Consider the following 17,403-nt stretch of genomic DNA (forward strand, 5'->3'; position numbering starts at 1 on the left):
GAGACACACAGAGAGAGACAGAAACAGGCAGAGGGACAAGCAGGCTCCACGCAGGGAGCCCGATGTGGGACTCGATCCCAGAACTCCGGGATCACTAATATGCCAATTATTAAGCTAACTTTGTATTAGATGGAAACCAACCCTTCTAGTCTCTGCCCCGCGATGCAGAGGCTGAAACTGCGAACTGCATTTTTCATTTCCCTGCCAGTTTCTGATAGTCCTGCCAATAGGGGGCGATAGAGAGACAGACTGTAGGCTGAAGGAGACCGAAAGGACTAGCTCCTTCTTTCTCCCTGTCCTCTCAGTGCCAATTCAGCAATGGCCTTTCACCCTGTGTGCAGCAGCTAGTTTTAGGCTCCTTTATACTTTTTTTAAGGCTTTATTTTTGTAGAGCAGTCTTAAAATAAAATTAAGAGGAAACTAAGAGATTTCCCATAGGACCCCTGCTCCCACACAAATATAGCCTCCCCATTATCAATATCCCCTACTATTTGTTACAATTGATGAACCTACACTGACACATTATAATCAGCCAAAGTCCATAGCTTACATTACGATTCACTCTTGGTGTTGTATGTTCTGTGGGTTTGGACAAATATATGACATATCCATTACTGTAATATCATACAAGCATTTTTCACTGCATCCTCTATGCTCTGCCTATTCATCTCTCTCCTCTCTCCAACCCTAGCAATCCCTGATTTTTTTATAGTTTCCATAGTTCTTGCCTATGTCATATAGTTGGAGTCATAGAGTATGCAGCCTTCTCAGATTGGCTTCTTTCAATCAGTAATGTGTGTTTAATAAGATTCCTCCATGTCTTTGCAAACTCATTTCCTTTAGCCCTAAATAGTATCCCATTGTCTGGACGCACCACAGTTAAGTTATCCACTCACCTACTGAAGGATATATTGGTTGCTCCCAAGTTTGGGCAATTATGAAAAAAGCTGGGGCACCTGGGTGGCTAGGTTGGTTAAACGTCTGCCTTTGGCTCAGGTCATGATCCCAGGGTCCTGGGATCAAGCCCTGAGTCAGGCTCTCTGCTCAGTAGGAAGCCTGCTTCTCCCTCTCCCTCTGCCTGCTGCTCTGCCTACTTGTGCTCTTTCTGTCAAATAAATAAATAAAATCTTTTAAATCACCAAACTGTTTTCCAAAGTGGCTGCACCATTTGCACTCCCACCAACAGAGTATAAGAATTTCTGTTGCTCCACATCCTTGCCAGCATTTGGTGATATCAGTGTTTCAGATTTTGGGCATTCTAATAGCATATAGTGATATCTCATTGCTGTTTTAACTTGTATTTCCTCAATGACATGTGGAGCACTTTTTCTTCTTTTTTTTTTTAAGATTTTATTTATTTATTTGAAAGAGAGAAATTGAGAGACAGAGCATTGGTGGAGGGAGAGAGCCAGAGAGAGAAGCAGACTTCCCCTAAGCAGAGAGCCCAATTTAGGGCTCCATCCCAGGACCCTTAGATCATGACCTGAGCCTAAGGCAGACATTTAACCAACTGAGCCACCCACGCACCCCTGGAGCATTTTTTATATGATTATTTGCCATCTATAGTTCTTTGGTGAGATGTCCATTAAGATCTTTGGCCTCTTTTTCAATCAGGTCGTTTGCTTTTTATGGTTGAATTTTCCATATTTTGTGAATTGCACTCCTAACACAGGCCTTTTTTAAAAAAGATTTTATTTATTTATTTGAGAGAGAGAGAACGCGTGTGTGCATGTGGTGGGGGGGGAGCAGAGGGAAAGAGAGGATCTCAGACTCCCTGCTGAGCTTGGAGCCCAACACCATGAGGCTCAATCTCATGACCCTGAGATCTTGACCTGAGCCAAAACCAAGAGTCAGACACTTAACCAACCAAGCCACCCAGGCACCCTAACATAGGCCTCTTTACTTCTCTTGGGGGAACAACTTCAGCTGTCTGGTGCCCCTCCTCATAGGTCAGAGGATGGGCAAGCATCTCCTCTGAGTTCTGATGTGCCTGTAGGAGCTAGGAAGTTCCTTTCCCTCAAAGTATAGATCCCAACCCTGTGGGGTCCTTGTCCAGGCAAATACTTCCAACCTCCTCCTTTTATTCCCTCAACCTTTGGAGCTAGAGCTGCTTCCAGCAATTATTATTTTTGTGTCATTTCAACATCCTCTCTCCTTTCGTCAATACCTGTTTAGCCAATCCTTTCTCTCCAGTCCTCTTTGTTGAAATATCTGGCATTGACCATTACAAATAATAATGGGATCATAAGGGATCCCTGGGTGGCGCAGCGGTTTGGCGCCTGCCTTTGGCCCAGGGCGCGATCCTGGAGACCCGGGATCGAATCCCACATCGGGCTCCCTGTGCATGGAGCCTGCTTCTCCCTCTGCCTGTGTCTCTGCCTCTCTCTCTCTCTCTCTCTCTGTGACTATCATACATAAATAAATAAAAATTAAAAAAATAAATAAATAATGGGATCATAACCACAATGTTTATCACTGTTTACAATGCAAACAATTAGAAGCAACCTACATGTCCACACAGAGGTCTGGGTAAGTAAATTGTGATGCAGCCATCTGGTTGGTACCAGATAGGCCAAAAGAGGAGTCCATGACATTTCCCAGGGAAAGTAGGTCCAACGCATCCTCACCAAGTTTAGTTACTACGGTTCATATGAAGTGCTGTGTTCACACTCAAACCATCCTGATGGGATACCCTCCATGGAACAAGACTTCCTGCCAAGGCAAAAGGTCCCCAGAATCAGGAGCTGGAAGAGTCACAAGAAGTCAACCAGAGAGCTCATCATCACTTTTGGGAACAATATAGTATGTGCATCCTCTGAAATATCCACAGAGGGGCCCCACAAATAAGCCAACATTTGGATGCCCACCATAACTGAGAAGGAATTTCTCATCTATTCTTGAGGAACTTGGAGGCCCTGGGACAACCTCACAGTTGAGAATGGGTGGAACAGCAACTGACTGGTCTCAACTCTTCACTGCCCTTGACAGAAATGTCCATGCAAGTGCCCTCTGGCCCAGCTGGGGAGAGAAAGGACCCTTCTACCCCAGCCTCCTCACCTAGCTCAGCAACAGCTTCAGCAGCCCCCAGCAGCTCTGAAAGGAAATCTCTTGGGCCTGAAGCTGCCAGAGTTGTCGAAGGAAACCATCTACCTAGTTTCTCAACAAATATCATGTCCTGTCTTTTCACTTTTGCCTGGAACGCAATGCCTGGAACAAACGGTATGAGTCTTCTATGGTACTCTGAATGGGAAGAGTGGCCATATATTGGAAGGCTGGCATTCCCATATTTGTGGTAAAGACCAAGCTGTCTGTCCAAGATTCTTGTGGTTTCATTGTCATCTTAATGTGGCACATGGGCTACTAGGCCTCCCCCCAGTACACCTCTGGTTGCTGGCAGGTGTTGCCTTTGACAACACCAGCACCCCCAACAGGGTTGTGTTGGAGATCCAGGTAAATGTTTTAAGGAAGACACCCCCACCTGGTGTCTTTATGGAAAAACTATATAAACAGCCCTTCATTACCACTACCAACAGCAGCCCACAGTCTCTTCTTACAGTTGGCTTCATAGAACCTTGACGTTGTCTGCACCACAATGATATTCAGCCTTGGAAGTTTCTGTGTTGTCCAGAGCACAGCACAGTCCCCCTTTTAGCATTATTCACATTAATACTTAGTATATCTTATTTCAATATTTATTCAAGATTTTAAAGATTCAACAGAAATGCCTTCTTTTTCAACAACTTATTTGGCTGGAGTTGGAGATAAGGACAGACGTGATAGGACATGCAGTACTTTTTTTTCCTTTTTATTTCTTCAGAGGTAAATTCAGTGTCCACAAGAAAGTAAGTGAATACATTAAGAGTTTGCTGTCCTAAATGACCTGGAGCAGATTTTTTTTTCTTCAGAAAAGAAGGAATAAGGGCACGGATGTTTCCATTTGGGCAGAAACAATATTCATTGTTCATTGTCATAAACACCTAAAGATACATTAGTGTTAGTAATAACAAACTTGATATGATGATGTATCCATTTTCAAGAACTGCCATGACAAAGGACCACAACCTGGGTGACTTAAAATAACAGAAATTTTATTTTTTTCTAAGATTTTTTATTTATTTATTTGAGAGAGAGAAAGAGCGCGCATGCATGCACGCATGAGCAGGGGGAGAGTCAGAAGGAGAGGGAGAAGCAGACTCCCCGCTGAACAGGGAACCCAACATGGGACTCAATCCCAAGACCCCAGGATCATGACCTGAGCCGAAGGCAGACACTTAACCGACTGAACCACCCAGTGGCCCCTCTTTTTTTTTTTTAAGGTTGCTTGATTGATTGATTGATTTGTGAAAGAGTGAGAGAGAACAGAAATTTTCTTCTCTCACAGTTCTGGAGACTAGAAGTTCAAAATCAAAGTGTTGGCAGGGTCACTTCCTCCTTGGGGGCTCAGAGGGAAAATCTGTCTGGTGCTTCTCTTCTAGCTTCTGGCAATTGCCTTGTTTCTCTTGACCTGCAACAGTGTCACCCCAATCTCTGCTTCCATTGTCACGATGCTTCTCCCTTAGTGTCTCTGTCCAAATTTCACTCCTTTCCCTTTTCTTATAAGGCTCAGTCTGATCCAGTATAACTTCACTTTAACTTGATTATATCTGCAAGGACTCTCTTTCCAGATAAGTCACATTCACGGGTGCTTGGGGTTGGGATTTGAACATCTCTTTTGGGGGCCGGGGGAGGGGGACGGCAATTCAATCCACAGCAGATTTTTTTTAATTCTTATTATGAGTAAAGTTGAACATCTTTTCACATGTTCAAGAGCTTTTTAATTCTTTTTTGTGAATCGTCTATATGTATTTTTGTCCATTGTTTCTCAGACTTCTACATCAGCTCCCTTAGTGACTGTACAAAGGGAGTCTTTACTTTCCCAGCTCCTTCTGCAATTGAATAGAGTATAATTCTTATAATAAATTCCTTGTCGCATAATACTGTTACAGTTCTGCTGTTTCCCAGATTGAATCTCAAGGAATACATTGTTTGAAAAGATGAGCCTTTTAGGGGCACCTGGGTGGCTCAGTGGTTGAGCATCTGCCTTCTGTTCAGGGCATGATCCCAGGGTCCTGGGATCGAGTCCCACATCGGGGTCCCCACAGGGAGTCTGCTTCTCTCTCTGCCTTTCTCTGTGTCTCTCATAAATAAATAAATAAAATCTTTAAAAATAAGTTGTTTACACTTCCTGACCTCATTATTTTTCCTATTTTTCAGTCTTCAACCTCCTCACTCTGTTGCCCCTACAGATATAGTTTTCGAGTCATTTTGTCTTGCAAACCCTCTATATGCTTTTATACCCTTGACGTCTGTCTCCAGTAGCGTCCAGTCAGGAAATGGAAGCCACACGGGATATTTAATTCTGGGAACTGGTCACACACTGTTGGAAGACTGAAAGAACAAGAAGACCCTAAAAACAGAATAGTGACGACAGGAACAAAAGGGAGACAAGGGGCTTTCCAGACCTGGGAGTTCAGAGGGACCCCAACAGCTGGTTCCTGGATCTAAGGAGGGGCTCAGCTCGGAGTCCAGAAGACGTGCCCCCCCCCCCCGGGTCAGGTGCCCGGCGCGGTTGGCGCTCGGATGGCCGGATGGCCCAGGGCACGGCCAGGCTGGTGCTGGGAGCTTCATCTCTCACCATCGTTCTCACGGGTTCCCTCCAGTTACATCATGTTTCTCACTCCCACCCCAACGTCAGCCCCGGGGCGGACTTCCTCTGCCTGGGACACCAGGTGGGCTCACAGGTGCCGCGGGCGCCTGGGTGGGGTCTCCCCGGCCCCTCTGCGTCCCGCGTGCGTGGCGCCCCCTGGCGATCCCTCGGGGCAGGCGCTGTAGAGCGGGCGGAAGGACCTGGGGCCCGGCTGCCTGCCCCCCTACTTCCCCCTACCTCCCCCTCCCACCCCAGACGACCAAATGACCACAGGAGGCGTGCCAGCTGCAAGAGTGGCCGCAGACCCTGGGCGCAGGGAGTGTGGGGGCCGAAGCCGTGGGCGGCCGAGGGCACGCGCGGGTGACATCGTTCCGGCTGAACAAAGGGACCGCCAGCCAGAGAGGCTGGAGCCCTGCCCCGTTAGTTTTGCCATCTCCTCGGACTTGCAGCCTCGCCTGGGGCCACTTCGAGCCATGAAGCTCCTTTGGCTGACTGTGGCTGCACTGCTGCTCCTGACCCAGCTCACTCCAGGTAACCTGGACCTCTGCCAGGAGGGGCAAGGGGGTGGAGACTGAGGCCTGGTCTCGGAATCCCCAGGCCCGGGAGGATGGGAACTTCCCCTTTTAGAAGCTCAGAGAGGAGGCCCCTGGCTCGCAGCAAGGGCCCAAGCTTGGGTACCAACCACGACATCCAGAGCTTCCCGCGGCCTCCCCGTCCCTCTCTCCCTCTCAGGGAGCAGGTGCAGGTGGCCTCGCGTGTGACAAAGAATGGAAAGAGTGCACAGGAGAAGCAGGAAGAAGGAGGCAACAGTGGGCCTTTTACAAAATAGTCCCCAGAATGATGGAGGCTTTGTAAAGATCACAACCACCTTAACCAGAGAGAAAAACTCACCTACACTGTTGCTGCCTCTGTGGCTAGGGCCACAGAGATAAAGGATGCGGCCCTGGGGGAGACAACGAATGACATTTACAATCCGGAGTGACCTGAGCAGTGACGGAGGGGTCTACGGATCTCAGGTGCATATGGGAGGGACCAGCCCAGTCTGAGGGCCAAGAGAGTCCTCCTGATGGGATGTTGAGTCCCAAAAGTATGTTGAGATTAGAAGGGAAAGGAGAAAAGAAGGAAGTAGGAAGGGTGTCTCTGGCAGAAACTATCTTGTGCAAAGGAAGGTCCAGCTGTGGGAGAGCGCCTGGCGCCTTCAGGGAACTGGCACACAATTGAGTGGGTTAGTGGCATCGTGAGGGGGAAACTGAGGAAGCATTCAAGGTTCAGGTGTTGATGGGCCTTGACTACCAGGTGAGGAAGCCATGGGAAGGCTAACCAGTCCAGGCCACGGTCAGTCTTGCCCGATCCACCACCCCAGCCTAGCTGTCCGCCCCTCCTGCTCAGCTGGCTGGAGGATCTGCCCATACCAAGGCTTTCACCCCACCTGCCCAGAGAGTCAGATTGTGTGAATTTCCTCAGCCAAGCTGACCTCAGCCCTTGCATCTGCCTGTGGCAAATGCCTGACACACCACTCACCACAGGGTACAGACGAAAGCCTCAGAACCTGGTCAGGATGCCCCACCATTTGTTAACTTCGTGACTTCTAGCAAGCAGCTCCCCAGCTCAGAGTTTCAATTTCCTCCTCTCAAACTGCTACAATAGCATTTGTGCCGTAGTATCAGATTGAGGGGAGAGATGGAACACAAGATGTATGCAAAACAATGTTATCTCCTTTACTTTCCATAAATCATCTGAATTTTCCCAGGAACTTCCATCCCGCTGGTGGGACAAAAAAACGGTTTCCATGTTAATTGAGCTCTTTCGAGCAAATACTCCGTCTTTCAGTATTTCTTCTGTCTTTTCTCTCGCCTTCCCCTTCTCTGGACAGCATCTGGGTTTAGGAGAAAGTCATTCGATATGTCATAAAGGAATTAAGTGATTCAATAAGCACGGTTGAGTGGATTTCATGTTCTAGGCACTGCGATAGGTTCTGGAGTCAGAGCATTAAACAAATCAGAACAAAATAAGGTGAGCAAAGTCTCTGTCCTCTTGAGTTTACGTTCTGCTGAGGAAGGCAGAAATTTTTTTGAAAACTAAGTGAAACATATGCAATGATAGCTGATGAGTATAATGAGCAGAATTAGGCTGGAAAGGTGATAGCAAATACCAGGGGGTGGTAGATTTGCCATTTCGAAGGGGTGCCCATAAAATGGCTCACTGTGATCTGAGGGAGAATAAGGTGTGAGCCATGTAAATTTGTGGGGAAGAACATCCAAGCTGGAGGGAACACCATGTGGAAAGGCCCTGGGGCAGGAGCAGGAGGAACTGGGCTAAGGCCCTGTGCTAGACCTTCACTGACTTCTGAGACAATGGCCCTCATGTGTCACAGGTCAGTGAGTGTTCTGATGGCACTTGATACGGGATCCCATGACTGTTGAAACATCCTGGTCCTGTTGAGGGCCCCATTGACTGAGCCCTTCAGCTCAGCCAAATTTTCCTTCTGGTCCACAGGTTCGGGCTGTTCACCCCCTCCACACATACAACCTTCTGTGTAGGGGTCTACTCTTGGCAGTTCCCTCAGGCTGACAGTCTGGTTTTCCTATGTCCACTAGAGACATGAAGAAAAGTGGGGGCCTTCTAGATCTCTTTTATGCCACAGGAGAGCAAAGGGAAGACACTCAGCCACTTCCCTCGACCATTTCTTAATCCCCCTCCTGGTGGCACCATGATGTGCTGTATCCCTGCTGTTAGCAGTTTCCCTGGGCTGCTCTGAGAGGCAAGGAGTGAATGCCCTCTCCTCTGGGAGTTTCTCCATACCAATCTGGGCGTTTCTAGAAAGACACTCTTGCCCCTGTCTTTCTCACATTACTTATCTCTACTTCCCAGGTATTTAGGTCGATCAGCAGACCCCTAGTAGGGGAGGAGTGAAAGGCCTTAGTTTCTAGCCTGCTGGTAGGTCCAGCAGTCTGATGGCTGCGAGACATGGGGTGTGGATTCTAGAGGAGCTTTCAGGCCACCAACTGCTGGTCCTGATGAAAGAAGTGGATTTAAGTACCCCGTTTCCCCTACAGAAAACATTTCCCTTCTACTTCCTGTTGGGTATAGCAGTGATAACAGAGACTCAACAGAAGTTTCTTTAGCTGGACCCTCAGCCTTTACATCTTATGGCTTATGGTCAGGCAGTATTTTCTGAAACCATCAAGCCACCTAATATATAAAATAGCTTTTGAAATTGGATCAGGAGCTCCTGATCCTTTTTGATAAATTTTGGGTTTAGAAATTATTTTCTTTTTTTTTTTAATTTTTTACTTATTTATGATAGTCAGAGAGAGAGAGAGAGAGAGGCAGAGACACAGGCAGAGGGAGAAGCAGGCTCCATGCACCGGGAGCCCGATGTGGGATTCGATCCAGGGTCTCCAGGATCGCGCCCTGGGCCAAAGGCAGGCGCCAAACCGCTGCGCCACCCAGGGATCCCTAGAAATTATTTTCTTATCATGAACTAAAACAACTCTTCTTGTTTAAGCTAAGCAGTGACGTGTCATTCTAACTATTATGTAACATCCTCCTAAATGCCAGAAACTGCCTGATGCTGCTTTTTGGCAACCAAGGGGGGTCTCGAGATGAAAGAAGGATGAAATATATACCACTTTAATATGTTCAAAATATTAAGGTTAGGTTAATTGTGGAAATTCAGGACATATATGTAAAGCCCGAGAACCCAGCAGAAATTAGGTTTAGGGGAGACGTGTCACTTATGTTTGCCACATTATATCTACATTATATCTTCTCAAAACACCCAGAGTTCCTCCTTTATAACTGTCATTACGACCCTGGTCAGTCAAATGTCTGGGTGGCTATTTCTTTCATGGCTATTTCTCCTCCCACTAAACTAGAAGTTCTCTGAGGGCAGGTATCTATCTCTCACTTGTTTAATTAGTATCTTGAGTGTATAAGCTTCTTAGTCTATACATAGGAGTATTTCCTAGGACAGACATCTAGAAAGGAAATGGCTGGGTAAAAAAAAAAAAAAAAAAAAAAAGTGCATAATTTTTAAATGTAAGTTTTTTTTAATTTTAAAATAAAGTAAAATGTTGTAAGTTTTTGCTAAATAGCCTCCAGAGAGACAAAACAACGTATGAGGCCATCTTTTCCCCTCACTCTCACCACTGGTTATGACCATCAATTCTTTGCATTTCTGTATACTTCCATTGCTAAGAATGCACCTCTAGACACCCTATTGTTGACATGCTCACTTTGAAAATCTGCCATCTCTTGAGATTCTTTTAATTTTTTAATGTTTGATTATATCTTCATCCCTCTTGGTCTTTATAATTTATCCATTGGGTCATTTGAGCTACGCTTTCCCATGCACAGACTCTACTGATTGCATACTCAAGGTGAAATTCAGTGCCTTCCTCTGACCTCTCTATTTCCTGAAAATTGGTACCTGTATCCAGGGCTGTAATCAGGCTCAAGTTCTACCCTTTTTGGTAAACTTTTGATGATAATAATATTCTTTCATCAGGAGGCACATAGTATCCTGGTTGTCTCTCTTTTAGTGACATTTATAATCACTGATGCTCAAAGCTCACCCACATTAATTCTTTGGGCATTGCAAAATGGTGATATTCTATTATATGATTTTCACTAGTTTGCTGGAAATTTATTATACTAAAATAATAAAGACACTCATCATCTACTATTTGGTTACTCAGTAGGACAATTTATATAAGAAAAACAGAATAAATGCTTGGTGGTTTCCCAAAATGTGTGAATCTGCAAGATAATGATCTATTTTCCTATCATCCCCCAAATGTGATGAAATAGTTTTTAATATATTTGATGAATTTTCATTCAATGCAATCTTTATTCCTGTTGAAACTCAAATTGTCCCAAATTGTCTTTGGCTTATGGTAGCCTTATTTTAGATATATCCCTGCCACTCTTTGATAGTTTCCTTATGATGCAGTCTATCTTATAGACACCACAGGAGACTCACTTGCAGTCTGACAGATAATTTGGCACAGCAGAGGAAAATACACACCTAAGGAGCCGTGGGGCAAAAGAAGGAGCAAATAGGGTTTCTATAGGATTAAGGAGAGGGACAAAGTTCGGGTAAAATGTAAATGAAGTTGTGTTTTTTGTTCTGTTTTGCTTCAAGTTTTTATTTAAACTTCAGTTAGTTAGCTTAGAGTGTAATATTGGTTTCAAGAGTAGAATTTAGTGATTCATCGCTTATATATAACACCTAGGTCTCATCACAACAAGCGCCCTCCTTAATACCCAACACCTGTTAGCCCATCCCACACCCTCCTCCCCTCCAGCAAACCTTAGTCTGTTCTCTATAGTTAAAAGTTTATCTTTTTTAAATATTTTATTTATTTATTCATGAGAGACACACAGAGAGAGGCAGAGACATAGGGAGAAGGAGGCTCCCATGGGGAGCCTGATGCAGGACTTGATCTCATGGACCCTGGGATCACAACTTGAGTCAAAGGCAGATGCTCAACCACTGAGCCACCCAGGTGCCCCATATAGTTAAAAGTCTCTTATGGGTTGCCTCCCTCTCTTTTTTTCTCCCTTTTCCTTATGTTCATCTGTTTTGTTTCCTAAATTCCACGAGTGAGATCATATGGTATTTGTCTTTCTTTGTGAGTAGTGTTTAATAGACTTCATGTGTAAAGGGATTAACATCAGGCTGAGGAATGGATTCAGGGTCCCATTTCTATGGAAAGTACAAAATTAAGAGAGATGTGGAATCTCACATCCCAAAACCCCTTCTCTGACACTCTGACCTTGGGTCTGAAATCAAGGATACTTTTCTGTATTGAAAAACTGGCTCCTCAGGAAAGAATGTAATGTTCCAGTCCTGCAGATAGGATTTCAAATACAAAGTTTCAGACCGATGTGACTTGAGACTTTGTCCTTTTGTGAAGTAACAAAAGCAGTTTCAGTGGTTCATAACTGGTTATCTGGTGTGACAAGATATTCTAGGTTCATCTTGCACAATTCCTGCCCTAGATCTTGAATTCCACATTTCTTCAAGAAGCTCTGATTTTTTTTTTAAGTAGGAAAATGGTACTTCAGAACCATGATCTAGATGCTAGAGGTATTCAATGCCCTAAATTAGTCCTTCGTTCCACATCTTTTCATCAGATAGAGCTAGGTATGAAAATCAACACATTGAATACATATAAAATACCTCATGAATTCATATTAATACTTCCCATTCAAAGTGATCTAGGGGCACCTGGGTGGCTCAGTGGTTGAGCATCTGCCTTTGGCTCAAGTCGTTATCCTGGAGTCCTGGGATCAAGTCCCACGTTGGGCTCCCAGCACGGAGCCTGCTTCTTCCTCTGCCTATGTCTCTGCCTCTCTTTCTGTGTCTCTCATGAATGAATGAATAAAATCTTAATTTTTTTTTCTCAGAGCACCTGGCTGGCTCATTTGGTGGAGCATGGGCTTCTTGGTCTCAGGGTTGTGGATTCAAGCCCTATGTTAGATGTAAAGATTACTTAAAATCTTTAGGGGCATCTGGGTGGCTCAGTGGTTGAGTATCTGCCTTTGGCTCAGGTTGTGATCCCGGGGCCCTGGGATCAAGTCCCACATTTGTCTCCCAGCACGGAGGCTGCTTCTCCCTCTGCCTAGGTCTCTGCCTCTCTCTCTGTGTCTCTCATGAATTTTTTAAAAAAGTGATCTTGATTAGACATCATAGGGCACACTTAATGAGTGATATTCCTATGAAGAGAAAAAGCATCAGTAACAAAAGTGTGCACCCAGGACCAGAGTCCTGTTTGGAATATCCAGGAAAAGCCACCAGAAGCAAACTCATTGGTCCCAGAGGTCAGACTATATTGTTCACTCAACAAATGTTTTGGTTGCTTATGCAGATGCACTCACATGCGTACCACACACATGCGTGTGTGCACATGCACACATCAGAAAGGTTTCTAGGAAATGTGAATGTGGCAGACATTACCCCCATTTGCACATCTGGCTCTCTCACATAACAGGATGATGTCTAATGCCAGGTGATGACAGACAATGGTTTTCTGGAACTCAGAATTGGCAAAAGACTACACTAGTGTTTTAGTGACATTGTCAGCAGCTCAGATGCTTCATGAATGAACACATGGAAAACTCAGGCAGTGGGATGAACTTTTCCAATGTCCTCCAGACTGTTTCTCTAGAAATTGCCATAGCATAAAACCTATCCCCAGTCCGGGTAAGCCCATCTTGATTCCAAGTTTTTCAGCTTCTTCACGCAATTCTTTTCATCACCACATGAGAACAGGTGTTTTGCAGTTAACCCCAACCACTGAGTTCAAGAGTGAGAGTTTAATTCCTGACGTGAAAAGGCAATAAATTGTTCCAGCTTAATCCAATTGTACAGCAAGAAAACAAGAAAGAGCTGGTCAAGATATCATGGCCTTTTATAATTTTCTGAGGGAGAAAAACACTAAATATTAGACCCACAAATAAATTATGAGTCACTCAGGCTCTCCAGGGCCTTCTGAATTCTTCTGTCAGTATAGGAAGCTTTAATTTTAATCTATAACGAGTTCTACTTATTTTTTCTGAGGATTGAAGATGATAAGGCATGATTTTTGGCAAAATTGTCATTCCTTAATTAAAGTCCCAATCAAAAGAGCACCTTAGTCACTAGAAAGGCAGATAGGGTTTCCCAATTTTAGTATACGTGGTGCCGAAGCAAGCACCAGATAAGGCTTCCCAAATAGGAAAGACAAACTACAGTTGTTTCTAGTCACAGGAAATGCTGTTGCTTTCTGGCAAGGAAAAGCATCTAGTCCTCCATAGAAAAGGCTGATAGTACGTATTCAAATCCTTGAGATTTAGGGAGCTGTATAGAGTCCCTGAGATGGTGGTTCCTTTTCATGTCCCACTTACACTGTTTTCCCAAGAATGATTAAGCTAGCAGGTGGGACATATACCAGCGCTACCCTCATTAATCAGTAAAAACTTCTCTACCAGCGTTGTCTTAGAATAGTTTGTAAGTTTTGGGGGGCACTGGGCTGGCTGAGTCAGTGGAGCATGTGACTCTTGACCTTGAAGTTGTGAGTTGAAGCCCCATGTTGGGTGTAGACATTACTTAAAAATAAAGTCTGTAAAAAAAAGAATAACCCTGGGGGTACCTGGGTGACTCAGTGGTTGAGCATCTGCCTTTGGCTCAGGTTGTGATCCTGGGGTCCTGGAATCAAGTCCTGTATTGGGCTCCCTGTGGGGAGCCTGCTTCTCCCTCTGCCTGTGTCTCTGCCTGTGTTTCTGCCTCTCTCATGAATAAATAAATAAAATCTTTTTAAAAAAATAATTTATAGGTTTTCTTTACTGTGGGTCAAATTTTCCTTCAAGCTCCATTTCAGACAGTCCAAAAACACCAGTTAGCCATCTTAACTGTCTCTATAACACATCAGATTTCTCTCAGGATGTTTTTTCAGAACCTAGTTCTTTTTTTTTTAAGATTTTACTTATTTATTATGAGAGACACAGAGAGAGGGGCAGAGACATAGGAAGAAGGGAGGAGAAGCAGGCTCCATGCAGAGAGATCGATGTGGGACTCAATCCTGGGACTCCAGGATCATACCCTGGGCCAAAGGCAGACGCTCAACTGCTGAGCTACCCAGGCATCCCCAGAATATAGTTCTTATGATGCCAATTTGCTCAAGGTTCAAAAGAAGGGTTTTTTTTTTTTTGAAGATTTTATTTATTTATTCATGAGAGATACAGAGACAGAGAGAGGCAGAAATGCAGGCAGAGGGAGAAGCAAGCTCCATGCAGGGATCCTGATGCGAGACTTGATCCTGGGGCTCCAGGATCATGCCCTGGGCCGAAGGCAGGCGCTAAACTGCTGAACCACCCAGGGATCCCCTCAAAAGAAGTTTTAAAAGATAATTTGTAAAAAACCACCAAGCTCCTGGCTTATATATACATACACACACACACATACATATACATATATATGTAAATAAACATATGTGTGTATATATGTGTACATATATAGATATGAACACATGTTAAAGATTTTATTTAACTCGTAATGAGAGAACAAGGGAGATTTTATAACTGAATCAAAGCAAAAATAGAAATTGGCTTTTTTCCCATGGTGCAGGGGAAGAAAGGGAGTCAACTGAACCTCTGTGCAACAGAATATCCTTGCAAATATAGAGAAATAATTATTTTTGCCCTACTATTATTTATCAACAGTTCATTGGGTTATAAAATAACCCCCACTTAATCAAAATCAGATCACCCTAAAGATTGTGATCTACCTAGACCAGGAACTATTGACACTACTGGCAATTATTGACCTTTGGGCACTATTGACATTTGGGCTAGATAATTTTTTGTTGTGGCTGTCCTATGCATTGTAGGATATTCAGCAGAATCCTTGGCCTCTACCTACTAATTGCCAATAACACGTCTCACCAGTTTCAGCCACTAAAAATGTCTCCACACATTTCATTGCCAAAATTCCCCTCAGGAGCAAAATCACCCCAGTTGAGAATCACTGCTCTGGACAATGCAGTTTCCACTGATTCACAAATTTCCCCTGATAGTCTCTTCTGTATTGGTCAAAAGATAATCTCAAAGAAAGCTTACTCCTGACCACAATATAAACCTGGTCAAAACCTATAACAGAAAGGAAGAAAAAGAAAAAGATTACAAATTAATGAAACTTACAATTAACTTACAAACTAATGAAATAGAGAATAGTCATGGCTTGAAACTGACCCAAGCTTTATGGTTTAACAGACAACTGGAGGTCACAGGCTTTGTTCAACTGATGGAATGCCTGAAGATCCAAGTCAGAGCAGGCTTGGGGCTTTTACAGAACAAAGAGAAGGATACAGGTCCCTGTTCGGCTCAAGTGGAGGATTTCATCTTTAACAGCTGCAAAGCCTGTGGTTGGAATAGCAAAACTGTTCCGCATTTGTGTGCCCCTAGGCTGAGGCCATGGGTACCATTCCACCCCCACAATTGTCTGAACACTTCTTTCAAGAGCTGTGTTTGCAAGCCTTACAGTTTGTTGGTTGGTTAAGAATCCAGGACAGGAAAGACACCAAAAACACTGTAGATGGGTCATTGCCAAGGGCTCCAGGGGAGTGGAGAATGAGGATTACTGTTTAATGAGTATAAGAGTTCCAGTCTTACAAGATGAAAACAGTTGCTCAGGTGGCTGATGATGATGGCTGAACACAATGCAAATGTATTTAATACCACTGAGCTGTGCACTTAAAAATGTTTGAGATGATAAGTTTGATGTTATGTGTCCTGTACTACAATTAATGAAAAAAACTAAGGAGAGCCACCTTCTTAATGATAGGCCTTGGTAAAAACAAAACAAAACAAAAATAAAACTATGAAGAGAGTGATGGAATGTTGTCAAAAACAAAAACAGAAACAAAAACAAAAAACAACCAGTATGGATAAACCTTGAAAACATGCTAAGTGAAAGAAGCCAGACGCAAAAGGCCACATATTGTATAATTCCATTGGCGTAAGATATCCACAGTAGGCAGATCTATAGAGAGGAGGGCAAATGGGTGATTGCCCAGGGCTGGAGAGAGGGGTGCAGGGTTTCTCTTTGGGATGATTAGAAAGTTCTGGAACTAGATGGTGGTGGTGTGGTTGCACAAAGGCACTTGTGAATGTACTTAGTGCTACTGAACTGTGCATTTTAAAATGCTTGGGTAGCGGGGTGGAGGCACCTGGCTGGCTCAGTAGGAGGAGCATGCTATCTTGATCTCAGGATCATAGGTTTGAGCCCCACATTGGGTATGGAGACTATGTAAATAAATAAATAAGCAAACAAACAAACTTAAAAAAATAAAATGCTTGAACTAGTAAGTTTTATGTTCTTTTACCACAATTTTACCACAACTTTTAAAAAGGGAAGGAAAGAAAAAGGAGGCCAATGGTGAAAGGCAGGGGAACCTGAGGACCCTCTATAGCACACCTGCTTTAATACCTCTTCTCAGGGCTAATAATCTCTCCATTCTTCTTTCTTTTTTGTGTCAGGTGGCACCCAAAGATGCTGGAATCTTCACGGCAAATGCCGCCAGAAATGCTCCAGGAGAGAAAGGACCTATGTTTACTGCACAAATAATAAACTGTGCTGTGTGAAGCCCAAGTTCCAGCCGAGAGAAAATCTATGGCCATTTTAAGTTCTTGGAAGCCAGAAGCCATGAAAATGCAGATGTAGGGAGATGCCCTGAGTCTAGCCCCAGTGGATTCCTAAATTCTGTCAAATAAACACGTGTGGCTGATCTCTGTGTTTGCCTGCTAGTCTACCCCAGCAGTTCTCAGGAAGTCCCCTTTCGGGTGAAGTCAAAATAGTTTCATCATAATAATAAGATAGTATTTGCCTTTTTCAATCTCACTGTCTCAGAAGTGTGCGGTGAAGTCTTCTGGAATCTATGAGACATACGGTGATGTCATTGTCCTGGCAGCTAATGAAAAGTGTGTTTATACATCCTTGTGTTTCCAGAATTTTCTGAGGTAGCAGGCTTAAAGCAGAGGGTGTTCATTTTCAGAGATTCACTCCGCTTGTTCTTAGTAATTGTATTGTACTCTTACTAGCCATCACTAGTTACGTGATTAATCTCCATAACCTCAATGATCAGCTAATAATAAATCATTACTTTGAAATCCCAAAGTTTTCCTTGTACCTGTGTATGAACCCAGGGAGAACCAAGAACACTTTGTTATCTTGG

General features: G+C 44.0%; 1 protein-coding gene across 1 annotated transcript; it reads left to right on the top strand.

Annotated features, from left to right (window-relative positions):
• The first annotated feature begins 5,934 nt into the window (after positions 1-5,934).
• On the top strand, positions 5,935-16,956 carry DEFB123 (defensin beta 123). The gene is made up of 2 exons (XM_025469628.1): positions 5,935-6,217; positions 16,709-16,956. The coding sequence occupies exons 1-2, from the start codon at positions 5,950-5,952 to the stop codon at positions 16,852-16,854; spliced, it is 414 nt and encodes a 137-aa protein (XP_025325413.1). The 5' UTR covers positions 5,935-5,949; the 3' UTR covers positions 16,855-16,956.
• Positions 16,957-17,403: the final 447 nt, after the last annotated feature.

This window comes from Canis lupus, chromosome 24, assembly GCF_003254725.2.
Source record: "Canis lupus dingo isolate Sandy chromosome 24, ASM325472v2, whole genome shotgun sequence".
NCBI classification, from domain to species: domain Eukaryota; kingdom Metazoa; phylum Chordata; class Mammalia; order Carnivora; family Canidae; genus Canis; species Canis lupus.